This window comes from Abrus precatorius, unplaced genomic scaffold (assembly GCF_003935025.1).
Source record: "Abrus precatorius isolate BTA unplaced genomic scaffold, Abrus_2018 Scaffold7, whole genome shotgun sequence".
In the NCBI taxonomy this organism is placed as follows: domain Eukaryota; kingdom Viridiplantae; phylum Streptophyta; class Magnoliopsida; order Fabales; family Fabaceae; genus Abrus; species Abrus precatorius.
The window spans coordinates 25,405,099-25,422,360 of NW_020874417.1; the positions used below are offsets into that span (position 1 = coordinate 25,405,099).

At 31.8% G+C, this 17,262-nt stretch overlaps 1 protein-coding gene across 2 annotated transcripts; it reads right to left on the reverse strand.

The window, feature by feature from the left end:
* Positions 1-4,781: 4,781 nt before the first annotated feature.
* Positions 4,782-15,351, reverse strand: LOC113870982 (serine/threonine-protein phosphatase PP1-like). 2 transcript variants are annotated; one of them, XM_027507606.1, is made up of 5 exons: positions 15,329-15,351; positions 9,657-9,838; positions 6,726-7,285; positions 6,164-6,385; positions 4,932-5,344 (listed from the first exon to the last, which is right to left on the reverse strand). In XM_027507606.1, the coding sequence occupies exons 1-5, from the start codon at positions 15,349-15,351 to the stop codon at positions 5,321-5,323; spliced, it is 1,011 nt and encodes a 336-aa protein (XP_027363407.1). In that variant the 3' UTR covers positions 4,932-5,320. The 2 variants fall into 2 exon arrangements, with proteins under 2 accessions (XP_027363408.1, XP_027363407.1); XM_027507607.1 differs by lacking the exon at positions 15,329-15,351 and having other exon boundaries at positions 4,782-5,344; positions 9,657-10,075.
* Positions 15,352-17,262: the final 1,911 nt, after the last annotated feature.

Here is a 17,262-nt window from a genome sequence, read left to right on the forward strand (position 1 = left end):
AGGAACTTAAAAATACATTAAAAATTTATATTATGAAAATACATTATTTTTTTTGTGGTTGAGTAAAAATTAACAAAGTTACATGTAAAGTTTTTGAACCATAGTAACAATTATCTATAAAGAGTAAGAGGAGTATCATTGCTTAAAAACTCAAATAATTATAAAATAATAAGGTGAGATAATCCATATACATGTATCAATCCTATAATATTTCAAAACTATATAATAAGCATATAATTAATAAATATTAATCATTTTTTATAATTAAAAAAATAATAAATATCAATGATATGAATATACTAAAATTTAAAATAACATTTTCTAACAATTAAGGTGATCAAATTTATATCTATAATAATGAAGATATTTTTTTTCCTGTAACCTTGATTTAATAATCATCTATAATAAAATTATTATTTTAATTATTTTTCATGTATGAGACTTTAAATACATACATGATATTTTATAATTATTTATAAAAGAAATATATGAATGAAACAGTTGTTTCTTAAATCAAATAGGTTTAATTTTTTATATTTTTCTTTTCATTATCAATTTGCTTTCAACTCATTTTCACTCCTGTTTAGTAAAGGCTATTTAGTCAGCCAAAATAAAAGTCATTGCTTACTCAATTCCTTAACAAGATTAGTAGCAAACTTCTTTCAACCCATCATTGTCATCGTTTTCAATCATTCTTTATTCTCTGCCTTTTCTTTTACATCTTCAATGGCTCCCCTTCACTCACGCAAGTAGAACTTCATGTGTATACATAATTTCTTATAGAATTGAGCAAGCAATGACTTGTATATACATTACAATCACAAATACTAACCTATACTTACTTTTAAGAAAATATATTAACAAGTTATAACTTTGATTTTCTAATATTTATATATATGGACGGAGAGAATTAGGATCAATTCACATCAAATATCAAACTTCAATACTAGCACTAAATTTTATTATCATTTTTTACATAATAAAATGTCATTTAATATATTTTCTACCCACTTATATATAATTTTCGCCGTTCGATGAATTCACATGGTGATGTACAGGGTATGTCCCATTCAAAACCTCTCCACTTTTTCAGAAGCAATTTTTTGCCGTACATATTTTGAAATTTGAATATATTATTAGCCTGTGATGAATTAAGACTTTAACCATTAAACGTATAATTACTAATTTTTGAGTTAAAATACGTTAATAAGGAACACTTGTAATATATTTTAAAAGTATATAATTATAATTTTATTAATAAATGATATGTGTTGTATTAGTATCCTATTTGTGAAAAAACAATTCAACGGGCATGATTTAGATTTTGTAGTGTGGGGCGAGAATGGGTGTGAAATGTGAGAATAAAGAAAAAGCGAAGAAAAGGCGACATGTTATGTTCAAAATTGAACAGCGAATCGAACGCAGCGCTTCTGGAAGAAAAAAGACGCCTGCGTGGACTATATACATATCCATGGCATATGCTCTTTCCTATTGCCAAATTGTCATCTTTTTATTCTAATCGTTACAAATTCCATGGAAAAGGTTATGCGGAAACACATCCACACTTGATATATTCTTATATACGAAAAGTACATTAACCTTCAACAATTCATATGAGCGTTAGCCAATTCATCCATTTCCTTTTGCTTTTATGAGCGTTGCACATTAGGGTCCCCAGAAAAAGCAGGATTCTAATTAGCGTTGCCGACCACATCCACTGATCAATGGCATGTGTTCAAGGTTCTACAGCCTCGATTCTCTCCGTAATACATGTTTTTTCTGGAATGATTCACCCTTCGTTATTCGATAGCATCTTAGTAGGATTCGCATAAAGGGTAGAGTGACATGGTAGTATGTTTATTAATGGTGAAATTTAGAAAGAAAAAAGTAAGTTAGGTGTGCATTAGGTACATGTTCACGTATGGAAAGGCTCAAAGAAAGACAGCACACCGACCATTTCCTTGTTTTATGTTCTTTGAATTCATTGCATAATATTATCAAAAAAATTATCTCTTTCACAGAGGGTAGAGTGGTAAAACGACAAAGCAGCGGTGTAAAAATTGGCTAATATGATAAGTAGCTATTCTTTTGTGATTTCACGTTATTTCTTTTTAAATATTTTCTTAAAAAAATTACTTAACTACTCCAAGAAAATATAATTAAAATTTGAGTAATATTTCTTGGGTGGGTGTAGCCCTACACATCTACCGAGCTTTTGGGGGTTATAAAATAATAATAATAAAAAAAGGCAACTCCTTTAATCCTTTTGAATTGAAGCAGATAGGTGAGGGAGATTAACGTGATAAGCAGTGTGGAGTGTAGAGTTTAAAATGTGTAGCACTTATCACTTTGTGTGGTGTACTTGCCAGTTCTCTATTTTCTTTTTATCAATTTTTAAGTAACTAACTGTACCGGTGGACCGTTGTCCCCACGGCACGTGATCTGTGTCCCACGCCAATAATGCCCTTCACCTTCGCTCCCATTCCCAAAACAATGGTTGCCAGCTATTTTTTTCTTAAAAAAGATAAAAGTCTGACCCAAGTGTCTACAAATTTATTGAAAATTATTTTTTTACTTTTTTTAAATATTGATTAAATTTTATAAAAAATATATTAAAAGTAAAAAAAAAAAGTGAGATCTATATATATTTTATAATTTAAATAAATTTTAATTAATAACTAAAAAAGTATATTACTAATATTGAAAGACTCAACAAGCAAAGAAAAACAGTCATAAAAATATTTGTTAGTTTATGAAATGATTGAAGAAAAGTAAGATTAATCATATATATTTTGTAACATTTTTTAATCGTGGAATAAAATTTAATTAATATTAAAAAATGTTTTGGTAGGCTAGGTGTTGCAGAGTGAGAGGAGTTACATGATGGGAAGGAGGGGCCCAATGACGGGTAGAAAAATTGGCAGTTGACAGGAAAATTGTTACGGGCAGATAATGGCGGAGTTATCGGTTGATAACTTATCTCTGCTTTTCCTTTGTGTGATTCCTCGTTCCAAGCAAATCTATAATACTTGTATTCTACGTTTCAGGCTGCGACCCACAATTACAATCTACCCATCCCAGGGACACCGCATTCTTGCTTCCCTCACACTACCTACTACTGTTATTATCAATATTCTTTTTATATACATTTTAATTATTTAACTAAATACCACCGATATATTAACAACATTGAGTAAAGAATTAAAATAAAAAATCAATTATCTAATTTTCATTCTTCATAGTTAAAAAAAGTTGTTGCTTTAAAATTGCTAATATATTTTAACCGAGTAATTTTTACCATGTTTTTTAAATTAAAATACTTATTAGTTTTTGTAATTTTTTTCTCAAGCCTTTAAGATTGTTATTTCAAAAGAAAAATAATAATTTACATGGGAATCTTGGAAAGCGAAACAAGAGTGCTGAGGTCGGGTGCATGAAAAAGATTCCAAGTTGTTTATTTTTCTCCTTGTTTGGGTTGCTGAGAAAGATTCCAAGTTGGAGTTATATTTTACTGGCAATAATTGAACTAAAGTACCAAACGTTAAACCCACCACATGTCCCAACTACTGAGCATGGTCCTACCCATGTGACACGTTACTTCTGAATGTGTCTAATGTTTCCAACCAAAGTGGATAGGGTTATTATGAGTAACATTTGGTCTCAAATTTTTTAGAATTGAGGGTCCCAGAATTCAATAATAGAGAACAATGAGAATCAGATAATGAACATCTTGGGTTCGGCCGGTAGTTGTGCTGCTCAAGTTACTCTCACTAGTCACTGCATATCAGTCTTCTCGTGACTCTCTCAGTCTGCACAAGACAGTGAAGCCACGTCATCTCACGATTTGGAGTGTTGCTAATTCATGACGTTGTTTAGTGTCTCGACGTTTCAGATTCTGAATACCTAAATTACATGTGTAATCTCCAGAAACCTCCACCCTATCAATTTCAATTTGTCTACGACGAATCCTAAACGAACACTAAAGATTAATTAAACAAATATTACTGCATATATTATACCACTGAAACCATGGGCTTCACAAAACCATGCATTTCTATTTTTAAATGTCGACTGTTGTATTCAGGCGGCTTGGGATTGCCCTTTTTTTTTTTTTTTTTTTCCAAATGTCAACGAATACTCTTAAAACGTTTAATATTTTAATCATTATTTTTAAATTTTATTAATTTTTAATTAATATACTTAAACAAATAATTGTTTATAAATTATTTAGTTTTCATCACACTTCTGAAATAAAGACATTCTTAATTATCTTTTCATATCCAATAAAGAAAGTGTTGCGAGTGATCACATTTTAAGAGAATAATTTCAATTTTTTAATATTTTATATTTACAAATCCTCCTAATTATTAGATAAAAAAATCATTAAATATTTTTTATACTTAAATATATATCTTTTAAACTCCTTGTTGGCGGTGGCAGACTTTAGTTAGCTAGCTCAAAAATGTTTGAATAAAGCAGCAAAATTAATATCTAAAACGGGATAAAGTGGAGAGTTTTGCAAAGTTAATATGAATCGAGCTTGATCGAAAAAATTCAAATTTAATTCGTCTAAATTCAAGCTGTCCATTAGTCAGAATGAAATAGCTAGTTTTAGGTATAACCTCGTTCATAGAGCACCTTACGTTTAAAATAATTTGAACGTCTATGGCTATCTTTTTATTCGATACTAATGTACCGCCATAATCGATGCCAAAACTTTAAAATATAGGAAGAATTTTGCGAAGATAAAATGCATACAACCATGAAACATCATGTTTGCTGTCAGGATCGATCGAGCTCTTTTTATTTGGTATAAGAATCAAACAAAAGGGTAAGTATCTTTGTCTCATAATAGATCCAATGTGTTGAATCAGGAGATATTCAAGCAATAGATCAGAGATCCCGTATTAGCAGAGGATCATTAAAGCTAATACGACTACCAAAAAAATTAACTAGTAGACAGAACCATATTCGCTTTTACCAGCTTCAACTGCCATTCATACGCCAATTGCAAGAGCATTTTTAATTAGTTTTCAGCAACAGCTGCTGATGTATCCATCAATGTTTGAGAAGCTTACAACTCAGAACATATACCAGCTATTAGTGTACAAAAGAAAACACGGAAGAGATTATGCTTGTCAATCTCGAAATGCAAATTTGTACCAGTGAAAAATGGTCTACATAGTTCATGGTGTTTCCCTTTCTTTTTACAATTCCAAAATATCGTAGGATATCAAATGGTTACTTTCCTTTTCTTGGAACTATTGCCTCTTCAAGACCAAGGTGGCCGGTTCTGGCAGCAATTTCACCAAAATCAACTTCATACTTTTGTACCCATGAAGGACTGAAAGGCAGCGAGAAGAGGAGAAATTTAGAATTACCATCTAGCATGGACAACAAAACAATATGAAACTTCCACACTAGTGATGCCGTGTGATGTGGTATAACTTTAGATTATGTGATAGATTAGGAAATTGCTTAAGAACTCGGCTATTTAGCACAAATCCGCCACACTGAAAAATAGACACATGCAACAAAGTATCTATAATTGTGGTGGGGAGTAGTTGAAAGTTGAAACAAGTTAGTTCATCCAATGGCTTTGATTTCTTCAGAATGTTTCAGTCGAAAAGCTCATGTTATGTAGTCTTTTCAATTGCTAAAAGAATCCAATCCCCAAATGTTTTCTAGGACGATAATCACATATAAAATCAGATCATTCCAACAATCCTAAATTATAGCAGAAATTCTTAAATCTATGAAATCTTAATAAACTGCAAAAGTGTACGCCAGGGATATATTAATCACGAAAAAAAAAAAAAAAAGGCGAAGGTCAGCTCCAACAAGCAATACATCTTGAGATGTCTCCAAATTCTGTGTAATCGTAACAAAAACCTATTTCAAGAATAACAATTTGAAGACAACGCATTAAATGAACCAGATTTTGGGAAGTATGACCATAGGCACACATCTAATTGTAATCTAAAAACACTTTCACATATTAAGTCTCAGCCAGATACAAAACAGTCTGCTTGCATGAAATTTCCAATTCACTGTGAATGTTGAAATTCATAAATATCTAGATATGTCCCCTACACATACCATCAAATATACACCACTTGGTTGTATATGTATTGCATCAGCAAATATTTAAGAATCACCATACCTTTACGCCTGCTGGAGAGTTTCCTGGCTTACTAGTGGCAGTACTTCCAAAATTGAGCTTTGCTTTTTTATCTGCTGGCTTCAATATTTGAAAAGAGCACATTAGTGTTTCATCAACACTCATCATAGCCCCCGCATTGTCAAACTCTCCACAATAATTAGGTGCCGAAAATATTGTTACAAGCTGTCGGTTAGCAAAGAACTCATACCCATCCTCCACCACCTGGTCAAAACAATAATCCAATTTAAATTTAAAAGCACAGCTGATTGATATATAACATACTTCAATGCAAACATAGGAATGTAAAGAATGAAGCATCTTAAGCTGATGAATGGCATTAGACAGGAGTTTAGCCTCAATGAATAGATTGGTTTCAGAAGTTACAACAGAAAACAGTAATTCCAAGTTTGCATAAGATAAAGCAATTATAGTATTCTTGATATATTGATAAGGATTGACGGAAATACGTCCGTACTTTTATTAGTAAAAGTAAAAATGGTGATACAAAGTCAACCTTGAAGACTTCGTAACACCCATTGAGCACCAAAGTTAGGAGTTTAACCTGATGAGCACGACAAACAAGATCCAAATCATGTTTCTGAAGAAACTCTGAGACCTTATCAGCACCAAATGTATATGAAACTCCCCTGTCATTCATTCCCCAGCCTTGAACATCTTTGCTTGGATCTGACCAGAGGAGATCGCAAAGCAAACCTGTATCAGGCACATCAATGGGCCGCTGCAGATTTCTAATCTGATCCAAATTGTGTAAGTCAGGAGAAAGACCCCCATGCATGCACAAAATCTTTTCATCAATGAGGGCTGCCACAGGAAGGCAATTGAAGCATTCTGTAAATGTCTTCCATAACCTTACATTGAACCTTCTTTTACACTCGTCATAAAATCCATATATACGGTTAATTGAAGCACATTCATGGTTACCCCTCAAAAGGAAAAAATTCTCAGGATATTTTATTTTATATGATAGGAGAAGGCATATTGTTTCCAAACTCTGCTTCCCTCTATCCACATAATCCCCCAAAAATAAGTAGTTAGCTACAGGAGGTAATCCACCATACTCAAAAAGCCTTAAAAGATCAGAATATTGACCGTGAACATCACCTGAAAGATGCACAAAAGGATATTAAAAAGTCATCATTGCAAACAATTTTTTTTCTATAAACAGTAATAAAGGACTGTGTAGCAATGACAATTCCAAGGAGTACAATAGATGGATTGAGTCTACAAAAATGAAGATTTTTGTCATTTTGTATGCAAAAACAATGTCATGCCAAACAAGGAACATTTGATATTGCAAAGTTCTATTTGACATTGGTTTAAATTTCATCATTTCAAATAATTGCTTCCCGCAGAATTAATATTTGAATGTATGAACATATGAGCACTTGGAGGAACTTTTGGGCAGCTTATGAAATTAGTTTGACTCTCATAAACTCCTTTCAGCTTATTTTGATAAGCTTCTTAGGATATGTTTAATAACACGGCTTAATTAGACATTTATTCAAAAAGATATTTTTTATATGAAAGCAGCTTCTCATACACAATCCATTTGGTAGATAAAATAAGAGAATAGATCAGATAACTTTTTCACTCTTACCTTATTTCCAGTATTTGTTTAACTAACAGGATATAATAGGTCTAACATATAGTCTTATCATATCATTCTCTTCAATGTAAATCTTATCCTATGAAAAAGTCTGGATTAGAAATAAACAAGAGGATAAGTCATAAGTATAACATAATATATTTAAGTTGTTATTTTGACATGTATAACATAAAATAATACAAGACCATAACCTACTTCTATCCTATCCTTTCTTGTTCAACCCTCATATTCTATCCTTTTCTATCATATCTTGTCCGCTAAACAAGCCCAATCTCAAAAATACACTACATAAAGATGATACTAGGAAGTTCCAAACATTTCATACCATGGAAAATTTTCCTTATATATCAAAATTTGAACAACTTGCTCATAAACTTTGTTTGCATATTTGTGTTAGCTCAAACACTTCAACTGCTAGATACTATAATAAACAAGGCTAAGCCTAAAATTCTGAAGCAGGACTTGAAGGTCCATATAGGACCTGTACGAACTTGCTATCATATTCAGGCCTGAAAGGCTGCAAGCCAGAACTTTGACGACAAAGCAACAAAATATCAACAGAGAGAAACACATCTTCTATCTTCACCATAACTTAAAATTTTAATTCCCCATAGAGTATAACATATTTTGCATATATTAGACACCTTATAAATAACTACCAAGTGCAATGTTCCATCCATGATCCATCTTTAAACTGCCTTGATAGTACATCTACAACTTCAATGACCTCAGAATTTGATCTCAAAGATGTCATTCTTGCAATTAATACTATTATTTCTTGCACAGAAGTAACACTTTTTCTTCCCAGCATGACATTTAATTGTAAAATAATCATGTTGGCAAGGTGTTAGAGCCTTGGGCATACTTGATACTGCCCATTTTTCCGATATTCTATAAAACAAAACAGCACACAACTTATTTAAAGAAACAAATTACTTGATAATTTATGAATACTGAATTTAAGGTTTGCCTTTCTTTTTCGATATAATAAGTCTCTATAGCATCCACAAAGAACCATTATCCCACTGTAGCAGAGAATTAACTTAGGGATGACACACAAACATGATCCGTAAGCCTCAATAGAGAAACATAAAAAGCAAAGGGGATTAAATTATTTGATAACTTTGATTTAGACAAGGAGAAAAACATGAAAAAGAAGAAAGGTCACCAAGTGTTCATCTTTCAACAGAGATGAGGATATAAGCCCACAACTTCATTCAGTCAAGGCAGACTGAAGTGCAACGATCCCTGGTTTTCTTCACCTTAGGTCATAAGCTGGCAACCTGCTTTGCCTTGCCAATATCATATACGAACATTCATCCATATCTTTTTACATTATAAATCAGCTAACACAGCATGTCAATTAATAGTTTATTAGCACTAACGCAGGACCAATTGTACATCTTAATTGACACAACACCCGGGCCAACGTCAGCAACAGTTCAGTCAAATTAATCTTCCACAAACATTACTACCAATTCAATCAGTAACACATTCACCAATAAGCATGCACAGCATAATAGAAACCAAATGCCGCATGCAATTCATGCAATTAATTTGCAACCAAACACAGGATAACAGTACTTGCGTTAAATTACCCTTAACAACGTAACATAGGTAGCCTTTTTAAACCCCATACATGACCTCACAAAATCACGTGGCAAGCAATAAAAACAGTCCCAAAGCACTAAGATCATGTCAAACCCGCAACATAAAACCACTTCGCTTTTGACTCAGCAGGATGTCATATTGTAGCATAGATCATCCTACGCTCAAACGCCAAATCATGAAATGACACGAAATCACGAGTCTAGGGTAAAAAGCAGCAAAACGACAATACCCGGTGGAAACGAGAAGAAAAAATACCACAAATCTTAATGGGCGCTTCAAGTTCCAACAAATTAGGTTGCTGTAAGAAAATCTCTCTGGAAGCTGCACAGAGCTGGCGGATCTCCGACTCCGACAGCTGCACCTGCTTCCCCGGACGGCCGCGAACTTCGAGAAGACGATTGATTATGTCGTCCAGAACCGCTTGGTCCATTTCTTCCCTTCCCAGAGAAACGAAAAGTGAACGTGTTTATTGGATGTGAAAACGACGGCGACGGTGATGCGAAGGGCCGAAATCGAAAGATGAAGAAGAGTGGAAGCAGTGAGCGAATAACATGCCTCGGTGAAACGAGGAGGAGCAAAAGCGAAGTCGTTTTGGTAGCGGAAGGGTGTCGTTTGGGTTTGAGTTTGGTGAGGTGAAGAGAGGAAAAGTGATTAGGTTTGGGCCTTAGGGGGGAGCAAACAAATTTCTTTTCGTTTTATAATCGCTGTCGACAATGTGCTCCTTCGAACCCTGCCAGAGCATGTCCCCCAAAACATACATATTCATTTTTTATTTTTTTATTCTTTAACTGGTGCATTATGTTTTTTAAATTGTAAATACACAATTTCTTATTTAATGTTTATTTATAAAATAATTATTTAAAAAGTAAATAAAAAATATATAGCAAAGCTCTTAATAATAAAACTTATGAAGGTGAAATAGATATCTAATAATCCTAAAATTTTATATATGTACGTTATTTTCCATTCATATTTTTAAATTGGGTTTGAATTTTTCACAAGTAATGGTTCAAAGTGTAAAGGCTGCGTTTAGAAAAAGAAAAATTGCATAATGAGACTAGTTACTAGTTAGCATTTTTTAGTCTTTAATTGAGTGATTTCATAAAATTTAAACTCTTAATATTATATTCATACAAAATAATAAACTGTTAATATTATTAAAAAAAGTTGACGGAAATTTTGTATATTTTTATTAATTCAAAAAATCATAGTTAGACAATTAATGGATGTTGTGGTTTTAATTAATTCGTGGTAAAAGAAACTTTACCATTTTAATTTTTTGTAATGAGAATTTGACTATAAAATTTTAAATATAAACTAAATTAATTCAATTTTACAGACACACGTGTATATATATATATATAATTGGATTATGTAGAACCAACTAGTGTCTATGGTAATTTGAATCATATGCGACCGCTTTTTATTACAACAACGATGTTCCATTACTCGTAAATTTTATATTTTTTTTTTCTTTTATTCTCCTTCATGCATATCCTTTGATAAAAAAATTAAATAAAATTGAAGTTGATGCAACTTCCCTTGATAATTTTTTTTATACACATGATTAAAAATTAAACTTTTATAAGAAATTTTTTTATTTCTCATCAAGTTTAATCCGATCCAATTTAAGCACACCTAGATATATTATAAAATAAAAAATAAATATTACTAAATTTTATAAAATTTAAAATAAAAATTATATAAAATTAAAAATTAATATAAAAATATATTTATTTATCAACTACACTAAACTTTATTAATCATACATACAATTTTTTTAAAAGATACACGATCATCAATTTCTTATTATTTGTACCAACAAAAATTACTAAGCTAGCACATCACACAAGCATAGTCTTTATCATAAATTAAGAAATAGACAAAGACAATAATTGAATCCATCCCACTCTGACTCGGTGAACATTTATTTAAAAGTTGTTAAATGTCTCGGACATTAATTACGATGCAGCAAGAATATAATTATTTAACTGCACAAATTAGTGTAAGAGAAAATAATTTCTAAGTCACTATGAAAATTATTGTAATTATAATTTTTTTTAGTGTGTAATATAATGCTTTTTGAAGAGAATGAAATTGAATTAAATTATTTAAGTGTTAGTTTGAGAGTTTAAAAAAGGAAAAAAAATTAAAGAGTAATGAAAAAGAAAAGAAAAAAGGAATAAAGTGAGTATAACACTTCTTAAATTGTATAAATTTAAAATTAAAAAAATTATAAACTTTTCATTTTTTTTAAAAAAACTCTTAAACAAATATAATTATTATATAAACTTTACTCTTCCTCTAAAAAATCAACTCAAAAAGTCTAAGACTTATATGATAATTATTATTATTTAGAAGTTTTTAGATAAAAAAATAAATTTATAAAGTTTTTAAATTTTTCTTGATATCATATTTTTAAATTTCTCTATTTTTTAGAATTTTATATTTTTATTTCTCTTCTCTTCACCTTTCTTCTCTTACCATTTCAACTTTATTATTTTCTCTCCCTTCAAGCTCTTAATAAATTATATACCTTCGTTTAACAAGTTACTTGATACTTAAGAGGTTGCTTTATTAGTTTATCTTTCATGGTTTAACATACCTTCTTCATGCAAGTCAATGTAAATCTTCACTTTATTTTTTCTTTTGACAATATTTTTGTTGGGTGAGGAAGAAAAGAAACATCACCTTTATCTCTTGAGAATTATTCTTCTAATAGAGAAATAAGATAAAAATAACCACACAAAAATGTAACGTGAAAACTTCAAAAACTGTAGAATAACACATTGTCTAATAACAATCAAAGAATAACACTATGTAAAAAATTTTATAACGTATAGACTACTCTCCCTTGCTCTGATTACACCCACACTCTCCAAAGCAAGTAATTAAAATAAACTTCACAACACTTTAATACAAGAGTATAAGAAAAGTCAAATACAAGCTTAAAATATTTTTGTCTAAGGTGCCTTGATACCATGGACTCAGATCCATTATATAGCCTAGTTTATCCACTCTTTTGTTCATCTAGGCAATGTGAGACTTCTTCCAACATACCTTGAACAATGTGAAACTTTCAAGATATACTATTTTCATCAACTCCAACAATCTCCACCATGATTAAAATAGACATATCTTCTTTTTTCATTGCTTGCACCAGCAATCACTGTCTATATTGATAATTATACTACACCATAAAGAGTATACTCACTTGGAATTAAACCACTCCAAGAATTTTCTTTCACTGCACACCCTGCATCAATGCTAACCAATGCATGTTTACAATTACCGCACACCCTGCATTAATGTTAGCCAATGTCCATGTATAACTATGGATCCGCTAAAAAGGACTCATCCTTTTCCATGGCAATGTGGATATGTCATGAGGATATTCAACTAATCTTTTACAAAAGATCATCCTTCCTCGAAACAAGAGAGACAGTAGGAGCATCTAACTTAGAGTTTCTTTCCAGTGCTTCTCCACTTGGACAATTTTTCTTAACATGCCCAAACTTTCCACATTTCCAACATACCATAGTCTTTCTATGGTTCTTATTCCCATAAGGCCCACTTCTCGCAACCATCACTAAGTTTTTTGACATGTTTTCGTCACTTTTTATTCTCCTTTTTTTCAGAAAGAATCTTACTAGCAACTTTATCAAAGCTCAAAGTTTCCTTGCATCAGAACAAACTTTATAAACTCATAGGAAAATGAAAGAGACCAAATAAGTCTCAATGCTATATCTTCATCTTCAATCTTGACTCCAATAGCCTCTAATTCAAAGACAATCTCATAAAGATACGATTATTAAGATGATCAGTGACCTTCATATCAACATCCATGCGTAGTTATGAAACTGCTCCTTCAACAACAACTGATTTTAGATGCCCTTTGCTTAATATAAGCCTTTGAGTTTATCCCAAAGTTCCTTAGCCATCGACATCTTCTGCACGTTTGCAAGAACATTCTTAGCTAAAAACACGCAAATTGCACTTGCAGCTCTCAAATCTAGTTCCTCCCACTTCTCTTCCTCCATGTCGAAAGTTTTGCCTTTCAACGCCTTGTGTAATTCATATTGTATTAGCACATACTTGACTTGTGTTTGCCATGAGCCAAAATTGATCCTTCCATCAAATTTCTCTATGTCACATTTGACAACACTTATAAATGACATTGTAACTTCAGCAACTAAGGATGATTCTCCAATAATAAGGAATTAATCTTTTTTGATGTGGAAGATTAGACTAGGCTGCAACCACAGAGCATACTAAGAATATCCTACCGAACTTGGCTCTGATATCACTGTTGGGTGAAGAAAAAAAGAAACATTACCTTTACCTCTTGAGAATTATCTAATGACAACTAGAGAATAATACTATGTGAATTTTTTTACAATGCATAGACTATTCTCCCTTGCCCTAATTACATCCACATTCTTTAAAACAAGTAATTAAACTAACCTCGCAGCACTTTAATACAAGAGTATAAGAAAAGTCAAATACAAGCTTAAATTGTTTCTAATTGGGGTGACTTGATACCATGGACTCAGGTCCATTATATAGCCTTGTTCATTCAGGCGATGTGGGACTTTCAAGATATACTATTTTCATCAACTCCAACAATTTTCTCCATCACCTCCATAATAGGCATTAAGACAACTTATTCATAATAAATTTATGAAAGGGAAACCTACATTCACTGTAAAACAAATTGAAAGAGAAAAGAATCACGAACTTCAATAACAATACACCCTCTTCTTTTGGTTTGCTAAGCACAATTCCTTTTCTTCTACCTTCGATTAAGGGTCATTTAGCAAGCTCTAGAGGAGGAGGGTGCTGACTTACTAGAAACTTTAGCAGGATTTTTTTACCTAAACAAAATTTTAAAAATTGGATATTATGTATATACACTAGAATAAAAAGTTTTACAAAAATGTCCTCATTTGAATTACACAGAAATTGATTAAAATCGACTTCAAATATGACATATAAGCTAATCTAAATTGTTTTTTCAGCACAATGAAGAAGTCAATAATAATAAACTTTAGTTATGCAAATAAATTGATTATAATCGACTTTAGTTCAAAACAAAACGTGACTCATAAGTAATTTTTGTAGTTTGGATTATGATCAGTGTATATTTAACTTATATAACTTCTTTCAACTCCTTACCCAAACTAAAGGAGAAAACATAAATTTAATTAAATTTATTAATATTTTTGTATAATAATTTTATAAACTATTAGATGATATCAATGTAAAAATAATATTTTAAAGGACATAAAATTTAAATTTCAAACTAAATTAAATTCAAATTCCAAAGTACATAAAATTTAAATTACAAAATACATAAAATTAAAATTTCAAACTGCGTAGTCCATAAGATATTTACACCACCATGCAGCATATGTGACTATGAGCCACACATGTTGCATCTAGGCCCAGCATGGTGACTCCCTGTTGCACAACGACGATATACAATCTGTTATACATGTTTGCAGTGTGTATGTTCCTCCTCCTGCTAACTGTGGTCATCTTCTTCTTGGTCATCTGCTTCCTACTATTGGGCAATCATTTCATGATCCTACTCCTCCTCCTCCAGTGAACCATTGAAAGAGGAACTTTAGATATGTGTTGGTGATGGTTGATATAGATAATCTAGCGGTGACATAGATCTGCCTGTACTGGATGAATTTAACCAAGTCATAACCTCAACATCTGACATGAAATGTAAACTGAAAGATATATGTCGTGTAATATCACCATGGGCTAAACCTATGACAAAATGTTGTATAAGACTGAGAGTAAGAAAAGAATCTGACATCAGCTAATGACTAGGTGCTGCCATAAACTGCTGGTTAAAGGTCATAAATGGTTGGTTAGGGCCCAACATGACCTGGTGCTAAAAAGGGCCAACTATGTACTGCTGTTGGTTAGGTTCTGACATAAAGTACTGGCTAGCGTATATGGGTGTCGGCTGGTATACGTGGTGTGAGGTAGGTTGTACAGTGGAATTTGCATCAGGTTGTATATTATGTGCTGAGAGGTCAGCTGGTATATGTGCCTCATCAGGGTACTGATGTCTACTAGCACGTGTACCTGCACATAAATAACGCTTGAAAGAGTATCTATCTAGAACGTCATTGGGGCTGTTTGGTGTCAAGTGCTGGGGGCATATAGGGATCAAGATTCTCTCTAGTTTTGGTGTGAACTGGACGGTCGAGTCAAGCAAAATTTTACACTTTCGCTTAAGCAAAAGTGTAAAATACACTAACAAGACCGTTCAGTTACGGGAGAGGATCTTGATCTGGCATATAGTGGTACACCATTAGGCAAGTCCCTAAGCTCTACATCCTGTGGGGCTCCATCCAAAGACAAAAATCTATTAGCGACTGACAAATATTATTAGAAATACTTGATAGAGGGAAGATCATCATTAACTAAAGGATATTGAAGTCGTCGGTCCCTACTTGCCTTCCATGCAGCATGCCATGTCACATGATAATCAGGCCACCATATATTTAGATCACCCCTCCCATCCTAAGCGTGCAACTGATCAATATTTATCGAGTTGATTGGTATGTGTTGTACTCCACCAAATTGTCAAACTACGCGATCAACAGGGTGACACTTAATCACAGTAAACTGTATAAGAATAGTCACAGATGCTCAAACATCAGCCTCATCATCCACGAAATGAGGTGTAATATTCTTGACCTCATTGTTGCTATAGGGCATCTATCTAAACTAAAATAATCAATAACAAATATTAGACTAATAAATAAAATAATTCAAAACAAAAGTTAGTGGCATACACCCTATTTAAACTTACCCCAATAATGCTAATTGAATTAATGATCCTCCTATATCACAATAACTTATCTGTGTCTAATCTCATAGATGACCTAAAACTTTTCCACCTGAAATGAGCATAATTAGTTTTTACTTACAAATTTAACATATATAAATAAAAAATTAATATATTGACAAATAAATTTACCTTAATGCTAGTGAAAAAGTGAGACGATGATGGTGCCTAGGGGTTAACTGAGGTATTATGTACCATCATCCGCTCACTTTTCTACTAGCATTGTATTTCATCGCATGACAAAGCTCACAATGACATTGTATTTCACCACAATAACTTATCTGTGTCTAAATTCTGATTTATCTAGAAATAATACCCCATAAAATAGAACCATTGTGTACTCTCTAGTGTAACGGATTATAGTATGTCCATCATTATTGTGAGGTAATGCTCTAAATGTATTTGTGAACTACTGTAGATTTACGGAAAATCCTTTTATGTTTTTTTCATCAGGAGTTACTCCAAGTAAATCTTTACACAATGCCCATATATTTTGATCGTAAAATTTCTCTCATGCTCTAATACAACTACTAATAGGGATCCCATCTACACATAAGCCTAACTGAAACATAACATTCTCCAAAGTGACCATACATTCTCCATATGGAAGATGAAATGTGTGTGACTCATACCTCTAATGTTCTATAAATGTACTTATGAATATCCTATCATAATCAAATATTGGGACCATCTGTGCAACATTCCAAAAAACAGTCTTCCTAAGAAATGATTTCATTCTTGAATCTAGAGTGACCATCATATGATAATGCTTATTTTTTTAAATTCAAGATTTTTGTACAATAACAAAATAATATATACAAATTTAAATTAAAACATTATAACAAAATTATTATAATTTATAAATTACTATAATATAAAACTAAATTATCATAATAATTAAAAATATATAATAGAATTTTAATTACATTCCTTAATATAATAATTATAATTATAACAAACAATTAAATTTAATTTACAATATAATAATTA